The sequence below is a fragment of the Panulirus ornatus genome, chromosome 50, assembly GCF_036320965.1.
Source record: "Panulirus ornatus isolate Po-2019 chromosome 50, ASM3632096v1, whole genome shotgun sequence".
Taxonomy (NCBI): Eukaryota; Metazoa; Arthropoda; class Malacostraca; order Decapoda; family Palinuridae; genus Panulirus; species Panulirus ornatus.
In genome coordinates this window covers 6,790,925-6,817,421 of record NC_092273.1, presented here as the reverse complement: position 1 = coordinate 6,817,421, position 26,497 = coordinate 6,790,925, and the positions used below count along the sequence as shown (strand labels likewise).

Sequence of the window (26,497 nt, the reverse complement as noted above, 5' to 3'; positions counted from 1 at the left end):
ACACACACACACACCCTAACCACTTCTATATCCACACACTCCTCCTAACTCCGACTCCAGTCAACCCACGAACCCACCACGCCCAAGCCTTACCACCGCCGCCCACCCGCTGGCAACGCCGGCCCTGGCCCGCCCACCGACCCACCCACGCCCACATACACCACCACCGCGTCTACTCGACTGTGATATTAAACTGGAAGGTTAGCTAGGCCAGCCTGACGTGTTGTATAGAGCGAGGGAACATCACTGGGTCGGGTGTGATGGGGACCTAAGGGAATCTATGGACGCGTCGTCACAATCTCTCTCTCTCTCTCTCTCTCTCTCTCTCTCTCTCTCTCTCTCTCTCTCTCTCTCCAATAAACAGAGAGGCCTGTACAGTGGCTAATAATAAGTTTTGTACCCAAAGCCCTTGACGGTCTTATATCACGATAACTGACCCTCTCTCTTTAAGATTATTCAACTGTCTGTCACCTGTATTCTAATTTTACTCGCAAAACGTTTCATTACATCATCTGTTTCGCCTAGAAGGTAAAACACACACACACACACACACACACACACACACACACACACACACACACATATATCTTTTGGCTTATGAAAAAAAAATCTTAATGGAATTCATTTTAGCTCCAGCCACAACAGAAAGCATAAAAACCATTTGTCTGAATATGAAATCTTGACAAAAAAAAAAAAGAGAAAATACGTTTAACTTTTAACAAGAACCACGAAGAGTAAAAGCGCCATGGATGTACCACGGAATGAAAGACTTATATCCTAAAATGCTGTCCACACAGTAACACCCAAACGCTTAGCGAAGTAAAAGACACGACCAAAACTGAAATCGGAAATAATGAGACACTTTCCCACAGCTACATAGAGAGATAAATACAGAACTACAACGACAGAGACACGACCAAAACTGAAATTGGAAATAGACACTTTCCCACAGCTACATAGAGAGATAAATACAGAACTACAACGACAGAGACACGACCTAAACTGAAATCGGAGATAATGAGACACTTTCCCCAGCTACATATAAAGATAAATACAGAACTACAACTACTGTTCTTATTGGTTTAACAAAACGACATCCACAATTCTATGAATCGGGCTGTGTTCTGCCTACAGTCACAACTCCTGGGACACTAATCCTTCAACACCGAAAACTTCAAATACCGCATTGCATTCTGGGCTGCCACCCTGCAGTGCCTTATACTGGACACAACAGCGTCCTGGATCAGAGGAAGCATAGAGAACTACACTGATGCTGGGGCTTTATATACACTGTGCTTCTCTTGTCCACACACACACACACACACACACACACACACACACACACACACTGCTTGTGTTGTACTGCTCCGTGGAATGCACTCCATCTCAACACCTGACACTTTAAATTCCTCGTTCCTCTGTTGACTTCCTCGTCCCTTTCTTTAATTCCTCGTTCCTCTGTTGAATTCCTCGTTCCTTTGTTTAATTCCTTATTCCTCTGTTGAATTCCCCGTTCCTTTGTTTATTTCCTTATTCCTCTGTTGAATTCCCCGTTTCCTTATTCCTCTGTTGAATTCCTCGTTCCTTTGTTTATTTCCTTATTCCTCTGTTGAATTCCCCGTTCCTTTGTTTAATTCCTTATTCCTTTTTTCTTACCTCAGTAAGAAATACTGTTCCATTCCTAAGGATACGTGCCACCTCAGCTCTACTTTGTGGCTTGCACCACGAGGTGAATCTTTGATCTGCAGACGATTCGAAATCATTAAATCCAGACTTACAGATTTTTAATTTTTTTGGAACAAGAACGCTGCTTAGGGAAATGATATCAATACTTACATCAAGACGACACTTAACGAAGTACTTACGCTCAAACGAAGGTCGTACTTAAAAAAGACGTTGTTATACTTCAACCAAGGGGGCCATTAAGAAATAAAACTTAAACCGTTTAGATACTTAAACCAAGGCGGTCATTAACAAGTAAAACTTAAACCAAGACGGTCACTGGATCAGGTTCTTTGTAACGAGACAAAGACCTTCACTTAAACCAAAGGGATTACGTAATTAAGAACATATATGTACACACACACACACACACACACACACACACACACACACACACACACATATATATATATATATATATATATATATATATATATATATATATATATACTTCATCGAAGGCCCTGCTTGCCCAGCAAGTTAAGACACCAACCGATATAAGCAGTCACTTCACCCCCTCACCAGAAGACACTACTGAATCAATACAAACGTAAACATTCCGTCTGGAGAGGCAGTGAATTCAGTGGGGTCCAGGAAGCGACGGCATGACTAACGTACATTGTCCAGTCAGTTCCCTGGGCCGGGTGGGCGGTCAACACACACTCCAGCAGACGAAGCAGCAAGTCGGATCATTGTTCGATGCCGGATCATGTGTGAACTGATGTCGTAAAAGAAAAAAAAAAAAAGAAAAATAGGGAAAACCCGGACATAACTAACTCCTCCGTGTGTGAGAACGAGCGAGCGTGGCGTTGCCTGGAAAGCATCCGTCTTCGGGAGCAACCTCGACTCAAGAGCGAAGGAAGGGAGACCCACCAAAGCCAGCCCCCCTCCCCACCACGCCGTCCAGACTCGGGGCAAACCCTTGGGGGGGAGGGATGGGGTGGGGGGGGGGGGGGGTAACTGAATGACCTGGAATCCTACTCTGGCGGCAACATTCACCAGCAACGGAAAGTTACAAGAGATAAGTAAGCCTCTGGCCTCCTCCACCTCCTCCTACTCTGGCTGGTACAGACGGCAACGGGACAGACCCACAGATCGTCTGGAATTATCCCGGGCATCAGCGAAAGTGACACGTAAAAGGACGTACGTCAAAACTCGCTGGTGAGAGGGAGAGAGAGGGAGAGAGGGAAAGAGAGGGAGAGGGAGAGAGAGGGAGAGGATCTCTCCCTCGCCATCTTACACTTCCTGGTCTACAATACTAACCTAGAAAAGGGGAGGAGGAGAAAAAAAAATATTGGAAAAGAAAATAGAGAGAGCGTGGCTGGCTGCTCTGGAAGCAGAAGTGTCTCAATGAGAAGCGAAGGTTCTCCGGGCTGGACCGGCCTGGATGATCACCTTCAGGAGGCGTCCTCGCTGCCTCGTTCCTCGCTCTGCGCCTCTTCTCATCTGCCCAGGCCCACGCTCGGCCCTCCTGAAGGCCCGGCCCCCTTCCCTTCCCTCCCCTCACCTCCCTTCCCTTCATCCCTGGCTGATTTGGATGGCATTAATACCTAGCAACTCCACGATGATCAATAGGGCAAAATAAAGACATCCATTTGTAAAGAGGTGAACAATGCAGAAAGAAAACGGAGGCGGCGGCGGCGGCGGGGAGCGAGGTGGGGCCTGCTGGCGGTGGGTGGAGGAGGGTCGGCAGGGTCGACTCTCTGCAACGTTATCAAGTGGCGGCTCGCCCTTACCACTCCTAGATCAATAGGGCGGCCCGCTCCGTATCTTACGGGCCCGCCAGACCTACTAGTGCAGGCCCGCTCTCCCTCTCCCTCCCTCCCTCCCTCTCCCTCGTACACACTCACTCGCTCTTCCCTCCCTCCCAACAAACCTGCTGGTGTCCTACAGGATCATCGTCCTCATCCTTCGAACCGCCTGTGTGACACCTCCTGTGGGACACGCCAGGGTCCTGCTGGCGTCACGACTAACGAGCGCACAGGTAACGAACGCGCAGGTAACGCACAGGTAACGAACGCGCAGGTAACGAACGCGCAGGTAACGAACGCTCGAACAGGTCACCGAAGGAGAGGGTTTATAAACTCGAGGTCAGGGCGCTGGCTGGTCCTCGTCCGGGGTCTTTGATTGAGAATGACGCCCGTGACAGACCAACCACGCCACTAAAACAGTCGACGGCATGATAGTTTCGAACCATCTTTTTACGTGTCCAACAACCCTGACCCTAAAACACACACACACACACACACACACATAGCCGCCTATAATCACCACTTCCCTCCCCCCATTTCTGAAACACCAACACGAAAATGAGTTTTCAATTAGGATTTAAGAGCTTAAAACGCCCCGTTATTTTTTTTTTCCCCTTTTGTTTTCTCCTAATAGAAAGGACAAGTTGACCGTGATTATAGGTTTTTATTTTCTTTTTTTTTCACAACTGGCGTCCTGCTGGTTTCGATGTGGATATACCCTGATATGGTTCATGTTAAGTTCTTCAACAGGCGTTTATCTTGTCATTACAAACACAGACACACACGCAAACACACAACAGGCCGCCTCGTGGACACGTAACAAATACATCCATACATTAAGCCTACGACTACGATACATTGAGAAGCATCTTGACCTTTATATAAAGGGGTCAACAATTCCCCCACGTCCCAATGGTTGAAGAATGATACACCAAACTTTTACAGTACGCGAGGAAGAGCCACACTCGTGCCCCACCAAAGAGCAGGTAATTTACGATGATCCGGCACATTCTCAGTCATCGCCATGAAAGACATGAGTGGTTAGTTCATCTGTTGACAGTGGGGTTGGCGGAAGGTGGTTCAAGACACACCCCCGACGCGGGCTGTCGTGTGTGTGTGTGTGTGTCCCGTCCGTGCTAGCTGCGTGGTTGACCATATAACAGGAACCCCCCCCCCCCCCCCCCCCCCCCAAGCCCAAAGGCGGTCACACGCCCCTGAGAAAGGTCACACTCTTGACCTGTTTTCTCTTTTTTTTTCGAACCCCCCTTTCGAGGACGACGACGGAACGACCCCATCCGGCCAGGGTAACCCTTGTGTACGAGGGCATCATAACCCTTAGGGACACGACCGGCATCGTGGTGGCCAAGGGGGCGGGGCGGGGCGGGGCGGGGTCGTACCCTCGTTACAGACGAAATGTGACGGTGTTCACAGTGTGTGTGTGTGTGTGTGTGTGTGTGTGTGTGCTCTTGTAGCGAAGCGGGTGACACCAGCTACCGTGGCAAGAATGCAAATGGGCTTCTGTGTCGTGATATGCCGGCCGGGGCCAATGCCATTCTAAAAGGAGCTTGGCAAGATCCACCGAGGTTGACTTACGTCCAGCACTTCATCATCTCAGGTGAGCCGATGCTAGCCACGCGAGCCGTGTGGGGTGGCAGGTGACCCCAGGCCTTGAGCGGCTAAGACCAGCGCCATCCCCGATGCCACTGTGGTGGTAGTGGTGGTGTCAGGACTGTGTCGCCACCGTGTGGTGGTGGTAGTGGTGTCAGGACTGTGTCGCCACCGTGTGGTGGTGGTAGTGGTGGTGTCAGGACTGTTGTGGTGGTGGCACCACAGTCCCGACCACAGCGCCAAGCACACGCGGTGAAACCAGACGGTATTAAGTTTGGGTTCATCTGTCAGGGTCCGTCCACGAGAAGTGGTCCTCCTCCCCCTTCCAACACCCCCCCCCCAAGACCCCCTCTCCTGGCCGTAATTAAAAGGTTGGCATTGTCTCTACCCGACCTGCCCCAACCTCAGATGCTGTGATCTCTCCCTCCCTCCAGCCTAAGTCGCTCTCCCTCAAGCCTGGGTGCCTCTCCCTCCGATGCTACAGGGAGAGGGACCCACGTGAAACGCCCCCTCAAACCCGGACACTCGCAGGAACAGGAAGGAAGAGGAGGAGGAGGAGGAGGAGGAGGAGGAGGAGGTATTTTCCCCTCCCGCCATCAAGAGACGGGTGGACGGCCACAACATTCCAAGAGTTCGAGGACCAGATAAGACCAGCTCATAGCACCCCGGCCGCCCGCCCGCACGCCTTCCCAAGATTCTCAAGTCACGTCGTCGCATTCTAAACAATATGAGCAAAACACGCACTGCCATTTGCGTTAGGGCTGCGCGCCTGAAGAAGCGGGCCATATGTATACGTATGAAAGATTTGAATATTGAGAGAGAGAGAGAGAGAGAGAGAGAGAGAGAGAGAGAGAGAGAGAGAGAGAGAGAGAGAGAGAGAGAGAGAGAGAGAGAGAGAGAGAGAGAGAGCAGGTTAAGTTATGAAACAAGTCGACTGGGTGACCCTTGAGGACGACTGTGAGACCCTTGAGGACGACGGTACGACCCTTGAGGACGACTGGGTGACCCTTGAGGACGACTGGGCGACCCTTGAGGACGACTGGGTGACCCTTGAGGACGACTGGGTGACCCTTGAGGACGACTGGGCGACCCTTGAGGACGACGGTACGACCCTTGAGGACGACGGTACGACCCTTGAGGACGACTGGGCGACCCTTGAGGACGACGGTACGACCCTTGAGGACGACGGTACGACCCTTGAGGACGACTGGGTGACCCTTGAGGACGACGGTACGACCCTTGAGGACGACGGTACGACCCTTGAGGACGACGGTACGACCCTTGAGGACGACTGGGCGACCCTTGAGGACGACGGTACGACCCTTGAGGACGACTGGGTGACCCTTGAGGACGACTGGGTGACCCTTGAGGACGACTGGGTGACCCTTGAGGACGACTGGGTGACCCTTGAGGACGACGGTACGACCCTTGAGGACGACTGGGTGACCCTTGAGGACGACTGGGTGACCCTTGAGGACGACTGGGCGACCCTTGAGGACGACTGGGTGACCCTTGAGGACGACTGGGCGACCCTTGAGGACGACTGGGCGACCCTTGAGGACGACGGTACGACCCTTGAGGACGACGGTACGACCCTTGAGGACGACTGGGTGACCCTTGAGGACGACGGTACGACCCTTGAGGACGACTGGGTGACCCTTGAGGACGACTGGGTGACCCTTGAGGACGACGGTACGACCCTTGAGGACGACTGGGCGACCCTTGAGGACGACTGGGCGACCCTTGAGGACGACTGGGTGACCCTTGAGGACGACTGGGTGACCCTTGAGGACGACTGGGTGACCCTTGAGGACGACTGGGTGACCCTTGAGGACGACTGGGTGACCCTTGAGGACGACTGGGTGACCCTTGAGGACGACTGGGCGACCCTTGAGGACGACTGGGTGACCCTTGAGGACGACTGGGTGACCCTTGAGGACGACTGGGCGACCCTTGAGGACGACTGGGTGACCCTTGAGGACGACTGGGTGACCCTTGAGGACGACTGGGCGACCCTTGAGGACGACTGGGTGACCCTTGAGGACGACGGTACGACCCTTGAGGACGACTGGGCGACCCTTGAGGACGACTGGGTGACCCTTGAGGACGACTGGGTGACCCTTGAGGACGACTGGGTGACCCTTGAGGACGACTGGGTGACCCTTGAGGACGACTGGGTGACCCTTGAGGACGACTGGGTGACCCTTGAGGACGACTGGGTGACCCTTGAGGACGACTGGGTGACCCTTGAGGACGACTGGGTGACCCTTGAGGACGACTGGGTGACCCTTGAGGACGACTGGGTGACCCTTGAGGACGACGGTACGACCCTTGAGGACGACTGGGTGACCCTTGAGGACGACTGGGCGACCCTTGAGGACGACGGTACGACCCTTGAGGACGACGGTACGACCCTTGAGGACGACTGGGTGACCCTTGAGGACGACTGGGCGACCCTTGAGGACGACGGTACGACCCTTGAGGACGACTGGGTGACCCTTGAGGACGACTGGGCGACCCTTGAGGACGACTGGGCGACCCTTGAGGACGACTGGGTGACCCTTGAGGACGACTGGGTGACCCTTGAGGACGACTGGGTGACCCTTGAGGACGACTGGGTGACCCTTGAGGACGACTGGGTGACCCTTGAGGACGACTGGGCGACCCTTGAGGACGACTGGGCGACCCTTGAGGACGACTGGGCGACCCTTGAGGACGACTGGGTGACCCTTGAGGACGACTGGGTGACCCTTGAGGACGACGGTACGACCCTTGAGGACGACTGGGTGACCCTTGAGGACGACTGGGCGACCCTTGAGGACGACGGTACGACCCTTGAGGACGACTGGGCGACCCTTGAGGACGACGGTACGACCCTTGAGGACGACGGTACGACCCTTGAGGACGACTGGGCGACCCTTGAGGACGACTGGGTGACCCTTGAGGACGACTGGGCGACCCTTGAGGACGACGGTACGACCCTTGAGGACGACTGGGTGACCCTTGAGGACGACTGGGCGACCCTTGAGGACGACTGGGTGACCCTTGAGGACGACTGGGTGACCCTTGAGGACGACTGGGTGACCCTTGAGGACGACTGTGAGACCCTTGAGGACGACTGGGTGACCCTTGAGGACGACTGGGTGACCCTTGAGGACGACTGGGCGACCCTTGAGGACGACTGGGTGACCCTTGAGGACGACTGGGCGACCCTTGAGGACGACTGGGTGACCCTTGAGGACGACTGGGTGACCCTTGAGGACGACTGGGTGACCCTTGAGGACGACTGGGTGACCCTTGAGGACGACTGGGTGACCCTTGAGGACGACTGGGTGACCCTTGAGGACGACTGGGTGACCCTTGAGGACGACTGGGCGACCCTTGAGGACGACTGGGTGACCCTTGAGGACGACTGGGCGACCCTTGAGGACGACTGGGCGACCCTTGAGGACGACTGGGTGACCCTTGAGGACGACTGGGCGACCCTTGAGGACGACTGGGCGACCCTTGAGGACGACTGGGCGACCCTTGAGGACGACGGTACGACCCTTGAGGACGACTGGGTGACCCTTGAGGACGACTGGGCGACCCTTGAGGACGACTGGGCGACCCTTGAGGACGACTGGGTGACCCTTGAGGACGACTGGGCGACCCTTGAGGACGACTGGGTGACCCTTGAGGACGACTGGGCGACCCTTGAGGACGACTGGGTGACCCTTGAGGACGACGGTACGACCCTTGAGGACGACGGTACGACCCTTGAGGACGACTGGGTGACCCTTGAGGACGACTGGGCGACCCTTGAGGACGACTGGGCGACCCTTGAGGACGACGGTACGACCCTTGAGGACGACGGTACGACCCTTGAGGACGACGGTACGACCCTTGAGGACGACGGTACGACCCTTGAGGACGACTGGGTGACCCTTGAGGACGACGGTACGACCCTTGAGGACGACGGTACGACCCTTGAGGACGACTGGGTGACCCTTGAGGACGACTGGGTGACCCTTGAGGACGACTGGGTGACCCTTGAGGACGACGGTACGACCCTTGAGGACGACTGGGCGACCCTTGAGGACGACGGTACGACCCTTGAGGACGACTGGGTGACCCTTGAGGACGACTGGGCGACCCTTGAGGACGACTGGGTGACCCTTGAGGACGACTGGGCGACCCTTGAGGACGACGGTACGACCCTTGAGGACGACTGGGTGACCCTTGAGGACGACGGTACGACCCTTGAGGACGACTGGGTGACCCTTGAGGACGACTGGGTGACCCTTGAGGACGACTGGGTGACCCTTGAGGACGACTGGGTGACCCTTGAGGACGACTGGGCGACCCTTGAGGACGACTGGGCGACCCTTGAGGACGACTGGGCGACCCTTGAGGACGACGGTACGACCCTTGAGGACGACTGGGCGACCCTTGAGGACGACTGGGCGACCCTTGAGGACGACTGGGCGACCCTTGAGGACGACGGTACGACCCTTGAGGACGACTGGGCGACCCTTGAGGACGACTGGGCGACCCTTGAGGACGACTGGGCGACCCTTGAGGACGACTGGGTGACCCTTGAGGACGACTGGGCGACCCTTGAGGACGACTGGGCGACCCTTGAGGACGACTGGGCGACCCTTGAGGACGACTGGGTGACCCTTGAGGACGACTGGGCGACCCTTGAGGACGACTGGGCGACCCTTGAGGACGACGGTACGACCCTTGAGGACGACGGTACGACCCTTGAGGACGACTGGGCGACCCTTGAGGACGACTGGGCGACCCTTGAGGACGACTGGGCGACCCTTGAGGACGACTGGGCGACCCTTGAGGACGACTGGGTGACCCTTGAGGACGACTGGGTGACCCTTGAGGACGACTGGGCGACCCTTGAGGACGACGGTACGACCCTTGAGGACGACTGGGTGACCCTTGAGGACGACTGGGTGACCCTTGAGGACGACTGGGCGACCCTTGAGGACGACTGGGCGACCCTTGAGGACGACTGGGCGACCCTTGAGGACGACTGGGTGACCCTTGAGGACGACGGTACGACCCTTGAGGACGACTGGGTGACCCTTGAGGACGACGGTACGACCCTTGAGGACGACGGTACGACCCTTGAGGACGACGGTACGACCCTTGAGGACGACGGTACGACCCTTGAGGACGACTGGGCGACCCTTGAGGACGACTGGGTGACCCTTGAGGACGACGGTACGACCCTTGAGGACGACTGGGCGACCCTTGAGGACGACTGGGCGACCCTTGAGGACGACTGGGCGACCCTTGAGGACGACGGTACGACCCTTGAGGACGACTGGGCGACCCTTGAGGACGACGGTACGACCCTTGAGGACGACGGTACGACCCTTGAGGACGACTGGGTGACCCTTGAGGACGACTGGGTGACCCTTGAGGACGACGGTACGACCCTTGAGGACGACTGGGCGACCCTTGAGGACGACTGGGCGACCCTTGAGGACGACTGGGCGACCCTTGAGGACGACTGGGTGACCCTTGAGGACGACTGGGCGACCCTTGAGGACGACTGGGTGACCCTTGAGGACGACTGGGTGACCCTTGAGGACGACTGGGTGACCCTTGAGGACGACGGTACGACCCTTGAGGACGACGGTACGACCCTTGAGGACGACGGTACGACCCTTGAGGACGACTGGGTGACCCTTGAGGACGACGGTACGACCCTTGAGGACGACTGGGCGACCCTTGAGGACGACTGGGCGACCCTTGAGGACGACTGGGCGACCCTTGAGGACGACTGTGAGACCCTTGAGGACGACTGGGCGACCCTTGAGGACGACTGGGCGACCCTTGAGGACGACGGTACGACCCTTGAGGACGACGGTACGACCCTTGAGGACGACGGTACGACCCTTGAGGACGACTGGGTGACCCTTGAGGACGACGGTACGACCCTTGAGGACGACGGTACGACCCTTGAGGACGACGGTACGACCCTTGAGGACGACGGTACGACCCTTGAGGACGACGGTACGACCCTTGAGGACGACGGTACGACCCTTGAGGACGACGGTACGACCCTTGAGGACGACGGTACGACCCTTGAGGACGACGGTACGACCCTTGAGGACGACGGTACGACCCTTGAGGACGACGGTACGACCCTTGAGGACGACGGTACGACCCTTGAGGACGACGGTACGACCCTTGAGGACGACGGTACGACCCTTGAGGACGACGGTACGACCCTTGAGGACGACGGTACGACCCTTGAGGACGACGGTACGACCCTTGAGGACGACGGTACGACCCTTGAGGACGACTGGGCGACCCTTGAGGACGACTGGGTGACCCTTGAGGACGACTGGGCGACCCTTGAGGACGACTGGGTGACCCTTGAGGACGACTGGGTGACCCTTGAGGACGACTGGGTGACCCTTGAGGACGACTGGGTGACCCTTGAGGACGACGGTACGACCCTTGAGGACGACTGGGTGACCCTTGAGGACGACGGTACGACCCTTGAGGACGACTGGGTGACCCTTGAGGACGACGGTACGACCCTTGAGGACGACTGGGTGACCCTTGAGGACGACTGGGTGACCCTTGAGGACGACTGGGTGACCCTTGAGGACGACTGGGCGACCCTTGAGGACGACGGTACGACCCTTGAGGACGACTGGGTGACCCTTGAGGACGACTGGGTGACCCTTGAGGACGACGGTACGACCCTTGAGGACGACTGGGTGACCCTTGAGGACGACTGGGTGACCCTTGAGGACGACTGGGCGACCCTTGAGGACGACGGTACGACCCTTGAGGACGACGGTACGACCCTTGAGGACGACTGGGCGACCCTTGAGGACGACTGGGTGACCCTTGAGGACGACTGGGCGACCCTTGAGGACGACTGGGCGACCCTTGAGGACGACTGGGTGACCCTTGAGGACGACGGTACGACCTTGAGGACGACTTATCTCTCCATTTTTTTTTTCTTCGTGTCGATACGACCTTGAGAACGACCGATATTTCCCCCCTCCCTCCCTCCTCCCCCACTACAAGTTTCCCTCCCTCCCTCCCTCCCTCCCTCCTCCCCCACTACAAGTTTCCCTCCCTCCCTCCCTCCTCCCCCACTACAAGTTTCCTCCCTCCTCCTCCCCCACTACAAGTTTCCCTCCTTCCTCCTCCCCCACTACAAGTTTCCCTCCTCCCTCCTCCCCCACTACAAGTTTCCCTCCCTCCCTCCCTCCTCCTCACCCACTACAAGTTTCCCTCCCTCCCTCCTCCCCCACTACAAGTTTCCCTCCCTCCTCCTCCCCCACTACAAGTTTCCCTCCTCCCTCCTCTTCCTCCCAGGGAAATTTCTACTCCTAATCATCCCTTTGCTCAACGTGGACCCCCACAGGACCATGCCCCAACCTTACCCCAGCAACGTTGCGTGCCATATGACACTCAACCCCCTACCCTTCCCCAACTACCACACTTCACAACGAGTGTCAAGCGATATGACACGACGTGGCCATCATCAATTAGTGTCACATGGGTGATTACGAAGACACGTAACGCCTGGGTTAACAGAGGCATCCTTACGCACACACACACACACACACACACACGTAGCCATCCACCGCGCCACCTAGAAAACGGGACGAGGGGCAGGAGGGGTGGGGGGGAGGGGGCAGGGCCAAGGGGCAGCATTTAATGACGTCATCCACCGACGTCACACACGAGAGGGGGGGATGGGTGGGGGTGACGTCAGAGGGCATCGTCACACGACGTCATCTACTCTCTGGGGGGGAAAATGGCCGACGGCCTCCTGTCCTGGGGGGGGGGGTGGATGGGGGAAGAGGGTGGGGGGTAGGGTCGGAGGGTGGGTTGGTCCCCCACACCCCCCCGGGCCGGGTCGGGCCGGGTACTTGGCTTTAGGCTCTGCTCTACGCCGGGGTTAAAGGGAAAGCTTAACCCACGAGGACTTCCTCGTCTGATGAGAGAGAGAGAGAGAGAGAGAGAGAGAGAGAGAGAGAGAGAGAGAGAGAGAGAGAGAGAGTAGCCTCATACACGGCGGACCCCTTCCATGGTCTGGTGTGGCACGAAGCGTGGTGCGTTCATGTGCTCTGGTCACAAACATACATACATACACACACACATATACATATACACACACATATACATATATACATACATAAATATACATACATGCACACATATACATACATACATACATACACACATATACATACATACATACATACATACATACATACATACATATACATACATACACACATATACATACATACACATATATACCATACATATATACATACACACATATACATACATACATACATACATACACAAATACATATACATACATACATACATACATATACATACATGCATATACATATATATATACATTTATACATACACACATATACATACATACATACATACGTCGTGCGCGGCGCGAGAGTGGCACGTGGCACGTCTATAACGGTGATACGTCACGTGTTACGCGACAACCAGATACGTCTTATGGTGACATGCGTTACGTCTGATGGTGACGCTTGTCACGTCCAAGGGTGACAGAACGTAACATCAGTGGTGACAAAAAAGGAATGAAATTAGCGCCACATCATACGTTTATGGTGAGGAAGGAGCACGTATCAATGGTGAATGGTTATGGTGCAATGACATACGGCTGTACCCTATACCCATTTTCTCTTTTTGTCTCTTTCTCATACCAAAGAAAACGACGTCTGGCAAACCCCACTAACCATCCATGACAAGGAGAGAGGAGAGCTAGATAGATAACGGGGAATAGGTGACCTGCTAACCACACGACTCCTCCTTGATAAACACATGAGATTTCCTTTCAGTTTTGAAAGACTTAATCCTTCGAGGACGACTGGGCGACCCTTGAGGACGACGGTATGACCCTTGAGGACGACGTGTCGGTACGACCCTTGAGAACGACTGGGCGACCCTTGAGGACGACTGTGAGACCCTTGAGGACGACTGTGCGACACTTGAGGACGACTGGGCGACCCTTGAGGACGACTGGGTGACCCTTGAGGACGACGGTACGACCCTTGAGGACGACTGGGCAACCCTTGAGGACGACGGTACGACCCTTGAGGACGACGTGTCGATACGACCCTTGAGAACGACGATGCGATCCCACTTGCACGAACGCTACGATTCCCATGAGTAAAAGGGTCGCCAGTTTCCTGCGTCGGCCAGGTAGCGCCACGACCAAACGCGAGGGAGGAAAAAGAGGCCTCATTCACTCACATCTGTTCTCTAGCCGTGCCATTTGTGACGCACCCGATCAATAAACTCGTATACGTCCTAATAAAATGGTCCTGACGATAAAATGCTACTAGATGGAAATTGGTCCATGTTTTCATGTTATTAAATCTATGCAAATTTATACATTTTACGAACCCCCCACCCCACCCCCACCCCCCCCGTCGCCCAGGACTCGACCCTGGGGGGGGGGGAAGAAATAGAAGTAGGTACCCGTATTGTGTACTCGATGCTTCAGTGAGATGGTAACCTGTATCATTTCCTGAAATAGGAATGTGATTAAAATATCCATGGATGTAGAAGAGGCCCCCTTAAATATCCATGGATGTAGAAGAGGCGCCCCCAGACGAAAGATCTCTAAATAATATTCGTACAAAATATCAAAAATACTCCATCTGGACATCAGGCAATATATTCCTGACAAATATGAGACACAGAAAACTGACGAAAAGGAACCGAAAAAAATGCAACCCATTTTTTTTTCCATTTGAATGCCACACGACGCATAGAAAACATTAAGTGGCCCCATCAAATGTGCCAAAATCATAAACAAATAAGAAACAACACAAGGAGAACCAAGGAAGACGAAGAGAAATCAGGACAAGACCATAACTGAGGCACAGAACAAAGGGATTAAAAAGAAATTGAGAAAAAAAGGAAGCATACAAAGTAAAGCTACAGAATATGGAAAGCCTGAATAATGAAAGGGAGGAAGAATAGAAGGAATCAAAATAAAACTGTAAAATAAAGAGACAGACGAAGGAAATAAAGACGAACAGGCACGCCCCGGTTAAAACGTAAAGAAAACCCCGGCAAAAAAACGGGAGGAGGAAAGGGAAAAAGAAAAAAAGAAGAAGAAGAAAAAAAAGAAGAAAGAAGAAGAAGAAGAAGAAAAAAGAGAAATGACGATAATTGAGAAAGCAGGAGAAGAAAGGGTCGACCTGCACGACCCCCCCCGTGGGGGGGGGGTTTTTGTGTGTGTGTTTTTGGGGGGTGTGTGTGGTGTGTGTTTGGTAGGAGAAAGTTTGGGGGGCCCCGGGAAAGGGGATTATAGTACATTCGGCGTCGTGTGCCCTTGTATAACCGGGGGTGGGGCAACCCCCCGGGAAAACCACACACACAAAACACACACCCCCCCACACAAAAACAATAAGATTAATAAGGGGGAAATAAAAAAATTAAGGGAAAAGGGGGGGAAGGGGGAAGGGGGAGGAAAAAAGGGGGAAAGGGGGACGAGGAGGGGGGAGGAGGCCCCCCGGAGCTAAGGTAGACAGAGTGATGAGTGTGTGTGTGTGTGGGGGGGGGGGGGGGGGGGGGGGGGGGGGGGAAACACACCTGGTTTCCCGGGCCTGGCGGATGTTTAAAGCGTCACCCCCGCGGGTTTTGAAAAGACCTTGGCTTCCCTCGCCCTCAAGAAGAGGCGACCCACCTCAAGTTTTAAAACCCCCCGCCTCAAAGGGGGAAAGGGTCTGGGTCAGGTCCCCTCCTCCTCCCCCCCCCCCCTACCCCCCCCCCCCTACACCACGCCAGGCCCCCCCTTTCCCCCCTCCTCCTCCTACACCTACACCACGCCCCGGGCCCCCCTCCCTTTTCCCCCTCCTACACCACGCCTCACCCCCCCCCAGCTCTCCCCACACCACGCCCCAGAAACCGTTTTGGGAATATTTATCTCAGGAAATAGGTTTGCACCAAACAGGGGTGGGAGGTTTTAACCTTGAGGTGGTTAGTTGGGGGGTTTGGGGGGGGGGGGGGGGGGATTTCTTGACGGGAAAGCAGGGTGGCGTTTCTTGTTGTCTGTTGTAACGAGGGAGAGGGATTTTTCCCGATCCAACCCCGAATAGTAGAAAGTTAGTTTCTTTTTGGCGGACGAAGATAGATAGAAAAAAATAAATAAAGTAGATAAAATAGTAGAAAAATTAGATAATAGGGGGAGAGGGGAGAGAGAAAAAAAAGAGAAGGGGGGGGGGAGGATTAGAGGAGTTTTAAAAAAAGGGAATATATATATAATATATTATATATATATATTATATATATAATTTTTTATTATTTTTATATTTTTTTTATATATAAGGGAAGAGGATAAATTACATCGGGGGGAAGGGGGGGGGGGGGGGGGGTTTTGATGTGGTGGCCTCAACACCACCCCCCCCCCCCCCCCAAACAACGAAGACAAAAAAGAAAAAAAAAAAAAAAAGGGAAAAAAAAATTCAAAAAAAAGTGGGGTTGGGGCCCCAGCCACGGGGGGGGGGGGGGGGGGGGGGGGTTAATTTTAATTAAAAAAATTTATTTGTAGGGGTGGGAAAAAAAGCTAGGCTTTACCCCCCTACCCCTTTTTTAAAAAAAAGGGTTCCCTCCCCAGACCCCCTGTCAGGCCCAAGCACACCCCCCGCCCAGGCCTGTGGGTAATATTTTTTTTCAATAACCTAAAAATTTTTCCAGGTTTTCCATTTCACTAGATATCCTCCCAGGGGCCCCTCACCACTCAAGGGGGGAAAGGGGGAAGGGGAAGAGAGAGAGGGGAAGGAAGGGAGAGAGAGAGAGAGAAAAGAGAGGGGAGGAGAGGAGAGGGAGGGGGGGGAAAGCGCCGGGTTTATTAATTTTGGAGAGGAGGGGAGAGAGAGAAAAAGGAAGAAAAGGAGGAGAGAGAAGAAAAGAGAGGAGGACCCACGGAACGCGCATCGGGGATGCAAGTGGGGGGTTTTTTTTTTTTTTTTTTTTTTTTTTGGGGGGGGGAGGGGGGGGGGTCCCCCCGGGTCCTTCCCCCCCCTTTTCTTCTTTTCTTCCTCCTTTTGTTTGTTTGGGGGGGGGGGGGGGACCAGGGGGCCTGGGTTCATGGAAAAAACCCCCAACGGGGGGAAATTTTAAATTTCTGGGTTGTGTTTGGTTTGGGTTGTTCGTCCACGGGTTTATGGGGCCGGGTCGGGGTTACGCCCCCCGCCGGGGCCCCCCACCGAACCCCCCTGAGCGCCGTCGGGAATGCGAATCTTATTTTGGTAAAAGGGGGCCCCCTTGGCACACAGAAGGCCCTTGAGAACACGGTCGGGCCCCTGAGCAAAAAGGGAAGGCCTTGAAAGACGGGGGGCCCCCCTGAGCACGACGGAGAGGCCTTGAAAACCCCCTACGACAAAGACCCCAGGGCCCTTTAGCGGGACAAAGGCCCTTCGTACGACCTTGAGACGACAAAGCCCTTGAGACGACGGGGCCTTTTAAAAGGAAAAGAGGGGCCCTTGAGAACAACGGTGGGGCCCCTTGAGAGACGGGCCCCTTAAAAAAACCCCCTTGGGACCTTGAGACGACGGGTTAGGGACCCCTTGAGAACGACGGTACGGCCCTTGAGCACGACGGTGCGACCCTCTGAGCACGACAGAGAGGCCTTTGAGAAGGATCCCTTGGGGGCGACAAAAGAGGCCCTTCAGTACGATCCTTGGAGGACGACAGAACGGCCCTTGAGAGCGACCCTTGAGCACGCCTGGCATCCGTTCCTGGAGCATTCAAAGGACGACCCCACGACACATTCAACTACTTCTACCGTTGCAGGAGCGTGCTGGACTCAACCACCCGGAGTCCATTATCGCTACCATTCCAAACCACGGGAGAAACCACTCGTCTCGGTGGAGTCGACCACCACACGCCGATCTTCGTCGTACATTAATTCTCAAAAGAAAAAAAAAACCCCAAGTTCAGCGGGCCCAATTGGGCCCGCATGCGCGTTTCCCCGAGGGGGGGAGGTCCCGAACGGTCTCTGAAAAAGCTTCTAGGTTTGCTTTACGTCTCGCTCGGGCCACACCAGTCCCCTTCCCAAGCTTCCAGTCTGACTGGATTTTTTTCCCCCACAACACCACATATCGTCAGCGTTCTTTTAATAATTAAAAAGAAAAAAGAAGGAACGCCAAAAAAAAAAAAAAAAAATCCGGGGGATTCACCTTTCCCCCCCCCAACCCTTTTTCTTTTAGGGGGGGTTTAATCTCCGGGGGCCCAAATGACCCGCGCCAAAACTGGGAATAGGGTTTTGTCTCGGGTTTGCCCCCCCAAAATTTCCCCCCCGTCGGGGGTAAGAGCGGGCGGGGTATGAGCGCGCGCGGGGGGCGCCGCCGGGGCAGGGGGCCCCACCCCCCCCCAAATTCCTCCTCCTCCTTTTTTTTTCCCCCCCCCCCTTTTTTTTTTTCCTTTTTTCCCCCCATTTTTTCCCAAACTCGCCTTTTCCCCCAAAATCCCGTTTTTACCCCCCAAAAGTTTTTTTTTCCCCCCCTTTTTTTTCTTCTTTTCTCTTCCTCTCTCTTAATTCCACCCTTCCTCATTTAAACCCCCTTTCCCCAAAATCAAACTTCAAACCGTACTTTTTTCTTCTCCCCCCCCAGACTTTTTCCGGGAAAAAACCCTTTCCTCCCCCTTTCCCTTCTTCCCCTTTTTTCTTTCCCCGTGGCCCCCCGGGGGGCATCGAAGAGCTGGGGCCTCCATAAGCAAAAAACCTCTCCCGGGAAAAAACGTTCGCACCCCCCTGGCGACGCGGTAACCCCCTTTAGGCAGGACCCCGAAAAACCCCGGGTTCTCAAAGCGCCCTCTAAAAACCCGCCCCCCGGGGGTACGCCCACGGAACCCCCTTTAAAACCCCAAAACCCAAATTTTTGGAAGGCAAAAAGTCAAACCCCCCCACCCGGGCCCCGGGTAACCAAAAAAAAAATTTTAAGGGAAAATTTAAAAGGCCATTTGTTTTTCCAACCGGGTCAAACCGGCCGTTCAAGGGTCGTACCTTCTTTGCACGGGGGCCCGAAACCGCGTCCCCAACAAAGGGTCGTACCTTCGTGCCAAGGGTAAAAACCTCGTGCTAAAAGGGTCGAAACCGGCCCGTGTTAACAGGGGGGAAAACCTTTTAAAGGGGGTGGCTCAAAAAGGGCCGTACCTCGTGCCCAAAGGGTCGTACCGTCGTGCAAAAGGGGTCTTTACCGTCGTGCCCCCAAGGGGTCGTCCCTTTCGTGCTAAAGGGGGTTTGAAAACCCTAAAGGGGCGCCCCGTCCCAAAAGGGTCGTACCTTCGGGCTCCAAGGGTTTCCGGAAAACCCGTCGTGAAACAAGGGCGTCCCTTTTCGTGCTCAAGGGTCGTCCCTTTCCGGCTAAAAAGGGGTCGACCGCCCGTGCCCCCAAGGGTCGTACCGCTGTGCCTGCTCAAAAAAGGGGTTTCCCTTAAAACCCCAATTTACGGGTAAAGTCGAGGTTTTAAAAACCAAACACCAATGCTTAAAACTCAAAAAACCTCCTAGTATATGTCTGCTTCCCATTTTCTTCCAGTCTCCCTCACCACAAACCACCCGTTTTCTTTTTCTTAATTCATCCCTCACTAAAAAAAAAAGGTTTTTCCAAGATCCATTTCCGTTGAAGCGTTTATCCACTTTCACGTGTGTTTACACATGAAGCTTTTTTTCCCGGGGTTTTTTTTAAAATCACTGAAAAAAAAAATAAATAAATAAATAAATAGATAAATGAATTATGCTCATATAACAATAAAAATTCACCAATGTTATTTCCCATCTGCACAACCACTAGGTAAGTTCCCATCTCTCCATCATGGTACATGTGTTCCTTCACAACCTCGCCGGACCTCGGCTCCTTCACCCTTCCATCCTATTTCACTCCATCATCCTTAACTCGCTTCCTTCACTCCATCAACCTGACTCGGTTACTACACTCCATCACGCCTAACTCTGTTTCTCTCACTCCATCATCTTAATTCCTTCGTTCTATAATCCTTTACTTCATCTCTCTAACTTGGTTCCCTCGCTCCATCATCTTATGTTCCTTCACTCCATCACCCTAGTTTCCTCACTCCATCACCGTAACTGTGTCGCTTCGCCTCATTACGCTTACTTAGTTCCTTCAATCCATCATCCTTAGTTCCATCATTCTATCACCATAGCTCAGTTCCATCACCCAAACTCTCTTCCTTCATGCTAACACCTATTCCTTCACTCCATCACGATACCTCGGCTCCTTCACTCCCATCACCCTAACTCTGTTCCTTCACTCCATCACGACACCTCGGCTCCTTCACTTCCATCACCCTAACTCTTTTCCTTCACTCCATCACGACACCTCGGCTCCTTCACTTCCATCACCCTAACATTGTTCCTTCATATCCCTTTACTCTTAACCTGGCTCCTTCACTCCATCTTAACTGGTTTCCTTCCCTCCCTCCCAACTTTTCTCCACCACAAGGACAGCCACTCTTCCCCGCCACTGTCACTCTTCTCCACCACTCCAACACTCCCTCCAGCGCTCTCGACGGAACGCCGTTTCTCAACCCCCCACAACTCTGGGGCACTTCCCCCCACCGTCTCATCCCCCTTCCCCCCTCCACCATTCTTAAAGTCATAACTCCCGACTCTTCACAAAATACAACAGTCATTACCACTACAAAAAAAATATAACTCTCTCTCTCTCTCTCTCTCTCTCTCTCTCTCTCTCTCTCTCTCTCTCTCTCGTCTGGCTACACACAGGCCAACACCACCTGCCTCCCCAGAAAAACCCCCCTCTACGTCACACTATACCCCCTCCCCTCCCCCTTAATCACCTCTCTCTCTCTCTCTCTCTCTCTCTCTCTCTCTCTCTCTCTCTCTCATCACTCAACAACACGTGAACTAACTTTCCCCCCCCCCCAACCTTCTCCTCAAAGTCTAATTAAGGGACAAAACATTCCTCATTTGCATACATGAGGAGCAGCAAAAACATCACAGTGTCCTCACCCACATCTCACATCTACCGAGAGGTAGACTGAACATCTACCACAGGGCAGAGAGATCATCTACCACGGGGCAGAGATCATCTACCACGGGGCAGAGATCATCTACCACAGGGTAGAGAGATCATCTACCACAGGGCAGAGAGAACATCTACCACAGGGCAGAGATCATCTACCACGGGGCAGAGATCATCTACCACGGGGCAGAGAGATCATCTACCACAGGGCAGTGAGAACATCTACCACAGGGCAGAGAGACCATCTACCACGGGACAGAGATCATCTACGACAGGGTAGAGAGAACATCTACCACAGGGCAGAGAGACCATCTACCACAGGGCAGAGATCATCTACCACAGGTCAGAGAGACCATCTACCACAGGGCAGAGATCATCTACCAAAGGGCAGAGAGACCATCTACCACAGTTCAGAGAGACCATCTACCACAGGGGAGAGAGAACATCTACCACAGGGCAGAGATCACCTACCACAGGGTAGAGAGAACATCTACCACAGGGCAGAGAGACCATCTCCCACAGGGCAGAGAGACCATCTACCACAGGGCAGAGAGAACATCTACCACAGGGCAAAGATCACCTACCACAGGGTAGAGAGAACATCTACCACAGGGCAGAGATCACCTACCACAAGGTAGAGAGATCATCTACCACAGGGCAGAGATCATCTACCAAAGGGCAGAGAGACCATCTACCACAGTTCAGAGAGACCATCTACCACAGGGGAGAGAGAACATCTACCACAGGGCAGAGATCACCTACCACAAGGTAGAGAGACCATCTACCACAGGGCAGAGAGACCATCTACCACAGGGCAGAGATCATCTACCACAGGGCAGAGATCACCTACCACAGGGCAGAGATCATCTACCACAGGGCAGGGAGACCATCTACCACAGGGCAGAGATCATCTATCACAGGGCAGAGAGACCATCTACCACAGGGCAGAGATCATCTACCACAGGGCAGAGATCACCTACCACAGGGCAGAGATCATCTACCACAGGGCAGAGACCATCTACCACAGGGCAGAGATCATCTACCACAGGGCAGAGATCACCTACCACAGGGCAGAGATCATCTATCACAGGGCTGAGAGACCATCTACCACAGGGCAGGGAGACCATCTACCACAGGGCAGAGATCATCTATCACAGGGCAGAGAGACCATCTACCACAGGGCAGAGATCATCTACCACAGGGCAGAGATCACCTACCACAGGGCAGAGATCATCTACCACAGGGCTGAGAGACCATCTACCACGGGGCAGAGACCACACAACTCTCCCCGAGTACCCCACTGGGGGAAAAATGGATCATTCACATCCAGCAACAGTGGGGAAAGGTAATACACATCCACTGTGAAACGGAGGAACTTCCTCCTTCACACACACACACACACACACACACACACACACACACACACACACACCTTCGAGCAATGCATGTCACCACTCTCCCAAACCCACTCACATCCCCCTTTAAACCCACTCACTCCTAACCTTAAACCCACTCACCTCCCCACCCCACCATTAAACCCACTACCGCCACCACCACCACTACCACCATCACCTCTACTTACGTGAGCACGTTTAGAGAGAGAGAGAGAGAGAGAGAGAGAGAGAGAGAGAGAGAGAGAGAGAGAGAGAGTTGCAGAGATCATGGCATAGGAAAAAAAATGCCAGGAGAACAAATGGCGGTAGTGGTCATGGTAGATAGTGGCAGTATCAGTGATGGTAGGGGTAGTGGCAGTATCAGTGATGGTAGGGGTAGTGGCAGTATCAGTGATGGTAGGGGTAGTGGCAGTATCAGTGATGGTAGGTAAGGCAGTATCAGTGATGGTAGGGGTAGTGGCAGTATCAGTGATGGTAGGGGTAGTGGCAGTATCAGTGATGGTAGGGGTAGTGGCAGTATCAGTGATGGTAGATAGTGGCAGTATCAGTGATGGTAGGGGTAGTGGCAGTATCAGTGATGGTAGATAGTGGCAGTATCAGTGATGGTAGGGGTAGTGGCAGTATCAGTGATGGTAGATAGTGGCAGTATCAGTGATGGTAGGGGTAGTGGCAGTATCAGTGATGGTAGGTAGTGGCAGTATCAGTGATGGTAGGGGTAGTGGCAGTATCAGTGATGGTAGATAGTGGCAGTATCAGTGATGGTAGGGGTAGTGGCAGTATCAGTGATGGTAGGGGTAGTGGCAATATCAGTGATGGTAGGTAGTAGCAGTATCAGTGATGGTAGGGGTTAGTAGCAGTATCAGTGATGGTAGGTAGTGGCAGGCAGGCAGCATGCAGCATTATCAGTTAATGGTGATCATCATCAGTACGACCCCCCCTAGCTAGCCACTCACATCATCATCATCATCATCACTACGACCCCCCCCAGCTAGCCACTCACATCATCATCATCATCATCAGTACGACCCCCCTTAAGCCACTCACATCATCATCACTACGACCCCCCAGCTAGCCACTCACATCATCATCATCATCAGTAGTACGACCCCCCCTTAAGCCACTCACATCATCATCAGTAGTACGACCCCCCCTTAAGCCACTCACATCATCATCATCAGTAGTACGACCCCCCTAGCTAGCCACTCACATTTATGACGACTCTCTCGCAGAAGTCGTGGTCGTGCGGAATGGGCTCGAAGTTTCCCGTGCCAATGAAGTTGGTCTGAGGAGGGCCGTCGTCATCCTGGCTACTTAGCTTGGGTAGTGACCTGCAACACAAGAAGAGGGAACCATGTCTTAGTTCAGGTGAGAGAGAGAGAGAGAGAGAGAGAGAGAGAGAGAGAGAGAGAGAGAGAGAGAGAGAGAGAGAGAGAGAGAGTGGTAATGAACACTGCTCAGTGCTAAGTAATAATGAACATTGCCTACAACTGAGAGAGATAGAGATAGATAGATAGATAGATAGATAGAGAGAGAGAGAGAGAGAGGAGATAGATAGATAGATAGATAGATAGATAGAGAGAGAGAGAGAGAGAGAGAGAGAGAGAGAGAGAGAGAGAGAGAGAGAGAGAGAGAGAGAGAGAGAGAGGGAGAGCATTGCTTGTGAATAAATTGAAAAAAGATCAAAATGGTGATGTTCACTGGCAGTACTTCATGCACATTATACATATATATATATATATATATATATATATATATATATATATATATATATATATATATATAAAAGACATCAAGTGGCAGGTTAAGAGGAAGTTATACCAACCAATTCATTAAGGGCGACATTGGGTGGTGATAGCGTGGCCCTAACGACCACACATGACCACGGTAAAAATTTCATGGATACGACTTTGTGGCACTGACCCTCCCACCCCCCCCCTATCCCCACAAGCCTTTAAGGGTCAGGTCAAAGGTCCACGTCATCATCACCCAAGGGTCGCATGGTCATGTTCAAGTGCTACAAAACAAACAAATAAACAAATAAACACTCAGACAAACACAGCACTAACTTAATAAAAGTAAAACCCTCGTTACTTTCAAAACACATACTTAACATACCTAACCAAGAGTTGGCTACCTCAATAGTAGCTCTTAAAAGATATATCACATACCCCAGAGTAACGGTAGCAACAGAAGGCGGAGCAACAGTGCTACCGTTACCCCAGAGTAACGGTAGCAACAGAAGGCGGAGCAACAGTGCTACCGTTACCCCAGAGTAACGGTAGCAACAGAAGGCGGAGCAACAGTGCTACCGTTACCCCAGAGTAACGGTAGCAACAGAAGGCGGAGCAACAGTGCTACCGTTACCCCAGAGTAACGGTAGCAACAGAAGGCGGAGCAACAGTGCTACCGTTACCCCAGAGTAACGGTAGCAACAGAAGCCGGAGCAACAGTGCTACCGTTACCTCAGAGTAACGGTAGCAACAGAAGGCGGAGCAACAGTGCTACCGTTACCTCAAGAGTAACGGTAGCAACAGAAGGCGGAGCAACAGTGCTACTGTTACTACAGTGTTACTACCGTTACTCTGAGGTAACGGTAGTAACAGAAGGGTTGTTCTTTTGTTATCACTTAACAAACTGCACTTGTAAAGTTGTTTGCACAGAGCAATGCTGATTAAAGCTTTACCAGCATTTAACAAAACCGAACAAAGCTTCTCTTATTCAGACAAAGCCGATTCAAGCTTCGCCTACTTCAACAAAGCTGATTCAAGCTTCGCCTACTTTAACAAAGCCGATTCAAGCTTCGCCTACTTTAACAAAGCCGATTCAAGCTTCGCCTACTTTAACAAAGCCGATTCCAGCTTCACCTACTTTTAACAAAGCCGATTCAAGCTTAATATGCTTCAACAAAGCCGATCAAAACTTCGCCTACTTTAACAAAGCCGACTAAAGCTTCGCCTACTCTAACAAAGCCGATTAAAGCTTCACATACTTTAACAAAAACCGATTAAAGCTTTACCTATGTTAAAAAAGTCGATCAAGGCTTTACCTACTTTAACAAAGCCGATTAAGGCCTCGCCTACTTTAACAAAGCCGATCAAAACTTCGCCTACTTCAACAGAGCCGATTAAAACTTCGCCTACATTAACAAAGCCGATTAAAACTTCAACAGAGCCGATTAAAACTACACCTGCTTAAACAAAAGCCGATTTAAAAACTTCACCTACTTTAACAAAACCGATTACAAAGTTCACCGTAAGTCAGGGACGCCGATTCAAAGCCTCATCTACGGTAGCGAAGCGGCCGATCGAAGCGTCACCCTCAGTTAGCTGAGCCGATTCAATTATTGCTTTCCCATATGTTCCCATTAAACCCCGAGAGAGAGAGAGAGAGAGAGAGAGAAGAGAGAGAGAGAGAGAGAGAGAGAGAGAGAGAGAGAGAGAGCAGTAAATTTCCTCCTTTCAACCCCTCGGAGGCACGACGGCAAAAACGACGTCCCTTGAGCACGACGGGTACGACGAGGACGACCCCTCGAGCACGACAGTACGACCCTCGAGCACGACGGTACGACGAGGACGACCCTCGAGCACGACGCCGTGTTCAAGTGTCGTACCGTCGTGTTCGAGTGTCGTACCGTCGTGTTCAAGTATCGTACCGAAGTGTTCATGGCGTACTGTCAGCCTGCATGTGAACAACCAGATCTACTCTCCTCTCCTTTTCATATATATATATATATATATATATATATATATATATATATATATATATATATATATATATATATAGGTATCAGATACAAATATTAACGCGGACGAAAATAAAAGTTTTCCCCCCACAACAACCTGATCAAAAATATACATGAAAATGAAAAAAATACAAAAATGAAACTAAACTTTTATGAACATCAAATATTTATACATTCTAAACAGTACAATGGGGTTCAATGATTACGAAATGAGCGTAATTACAAGTTACA

General features: G+C 52.7%; 1 protein-coding gene across 10 annotated transcripts in view; it reads right to left on the bottom strand.

The window, feature by feature from the left end:
• Positions 1–26,497, bottom strand: part of Sh (Potassium voltage-gated channel protein Shaker) — a 720,765-nt gene that overhangs the window by 129,047 nt on the left and 565,221 nt on the right. For all 10 annotated transcript variants that reach the window (XR_011716404.1, XM_071691321.1, XM_071691319.1 and 7 more), the window contains exon 2: positions 23,732–23,852. Coding sequence is in view for 9 of the 10 variants with exons in the window: in XM_071691321.1 (XP_071547422.1) it covers positions 23,732–23,852 (121 nt within the window). In the remaining variant the exon portion in view is untranslated. The remainder of the gene's footprint in view (positions 1–23,731; positions 23,853–26,497) is intronic.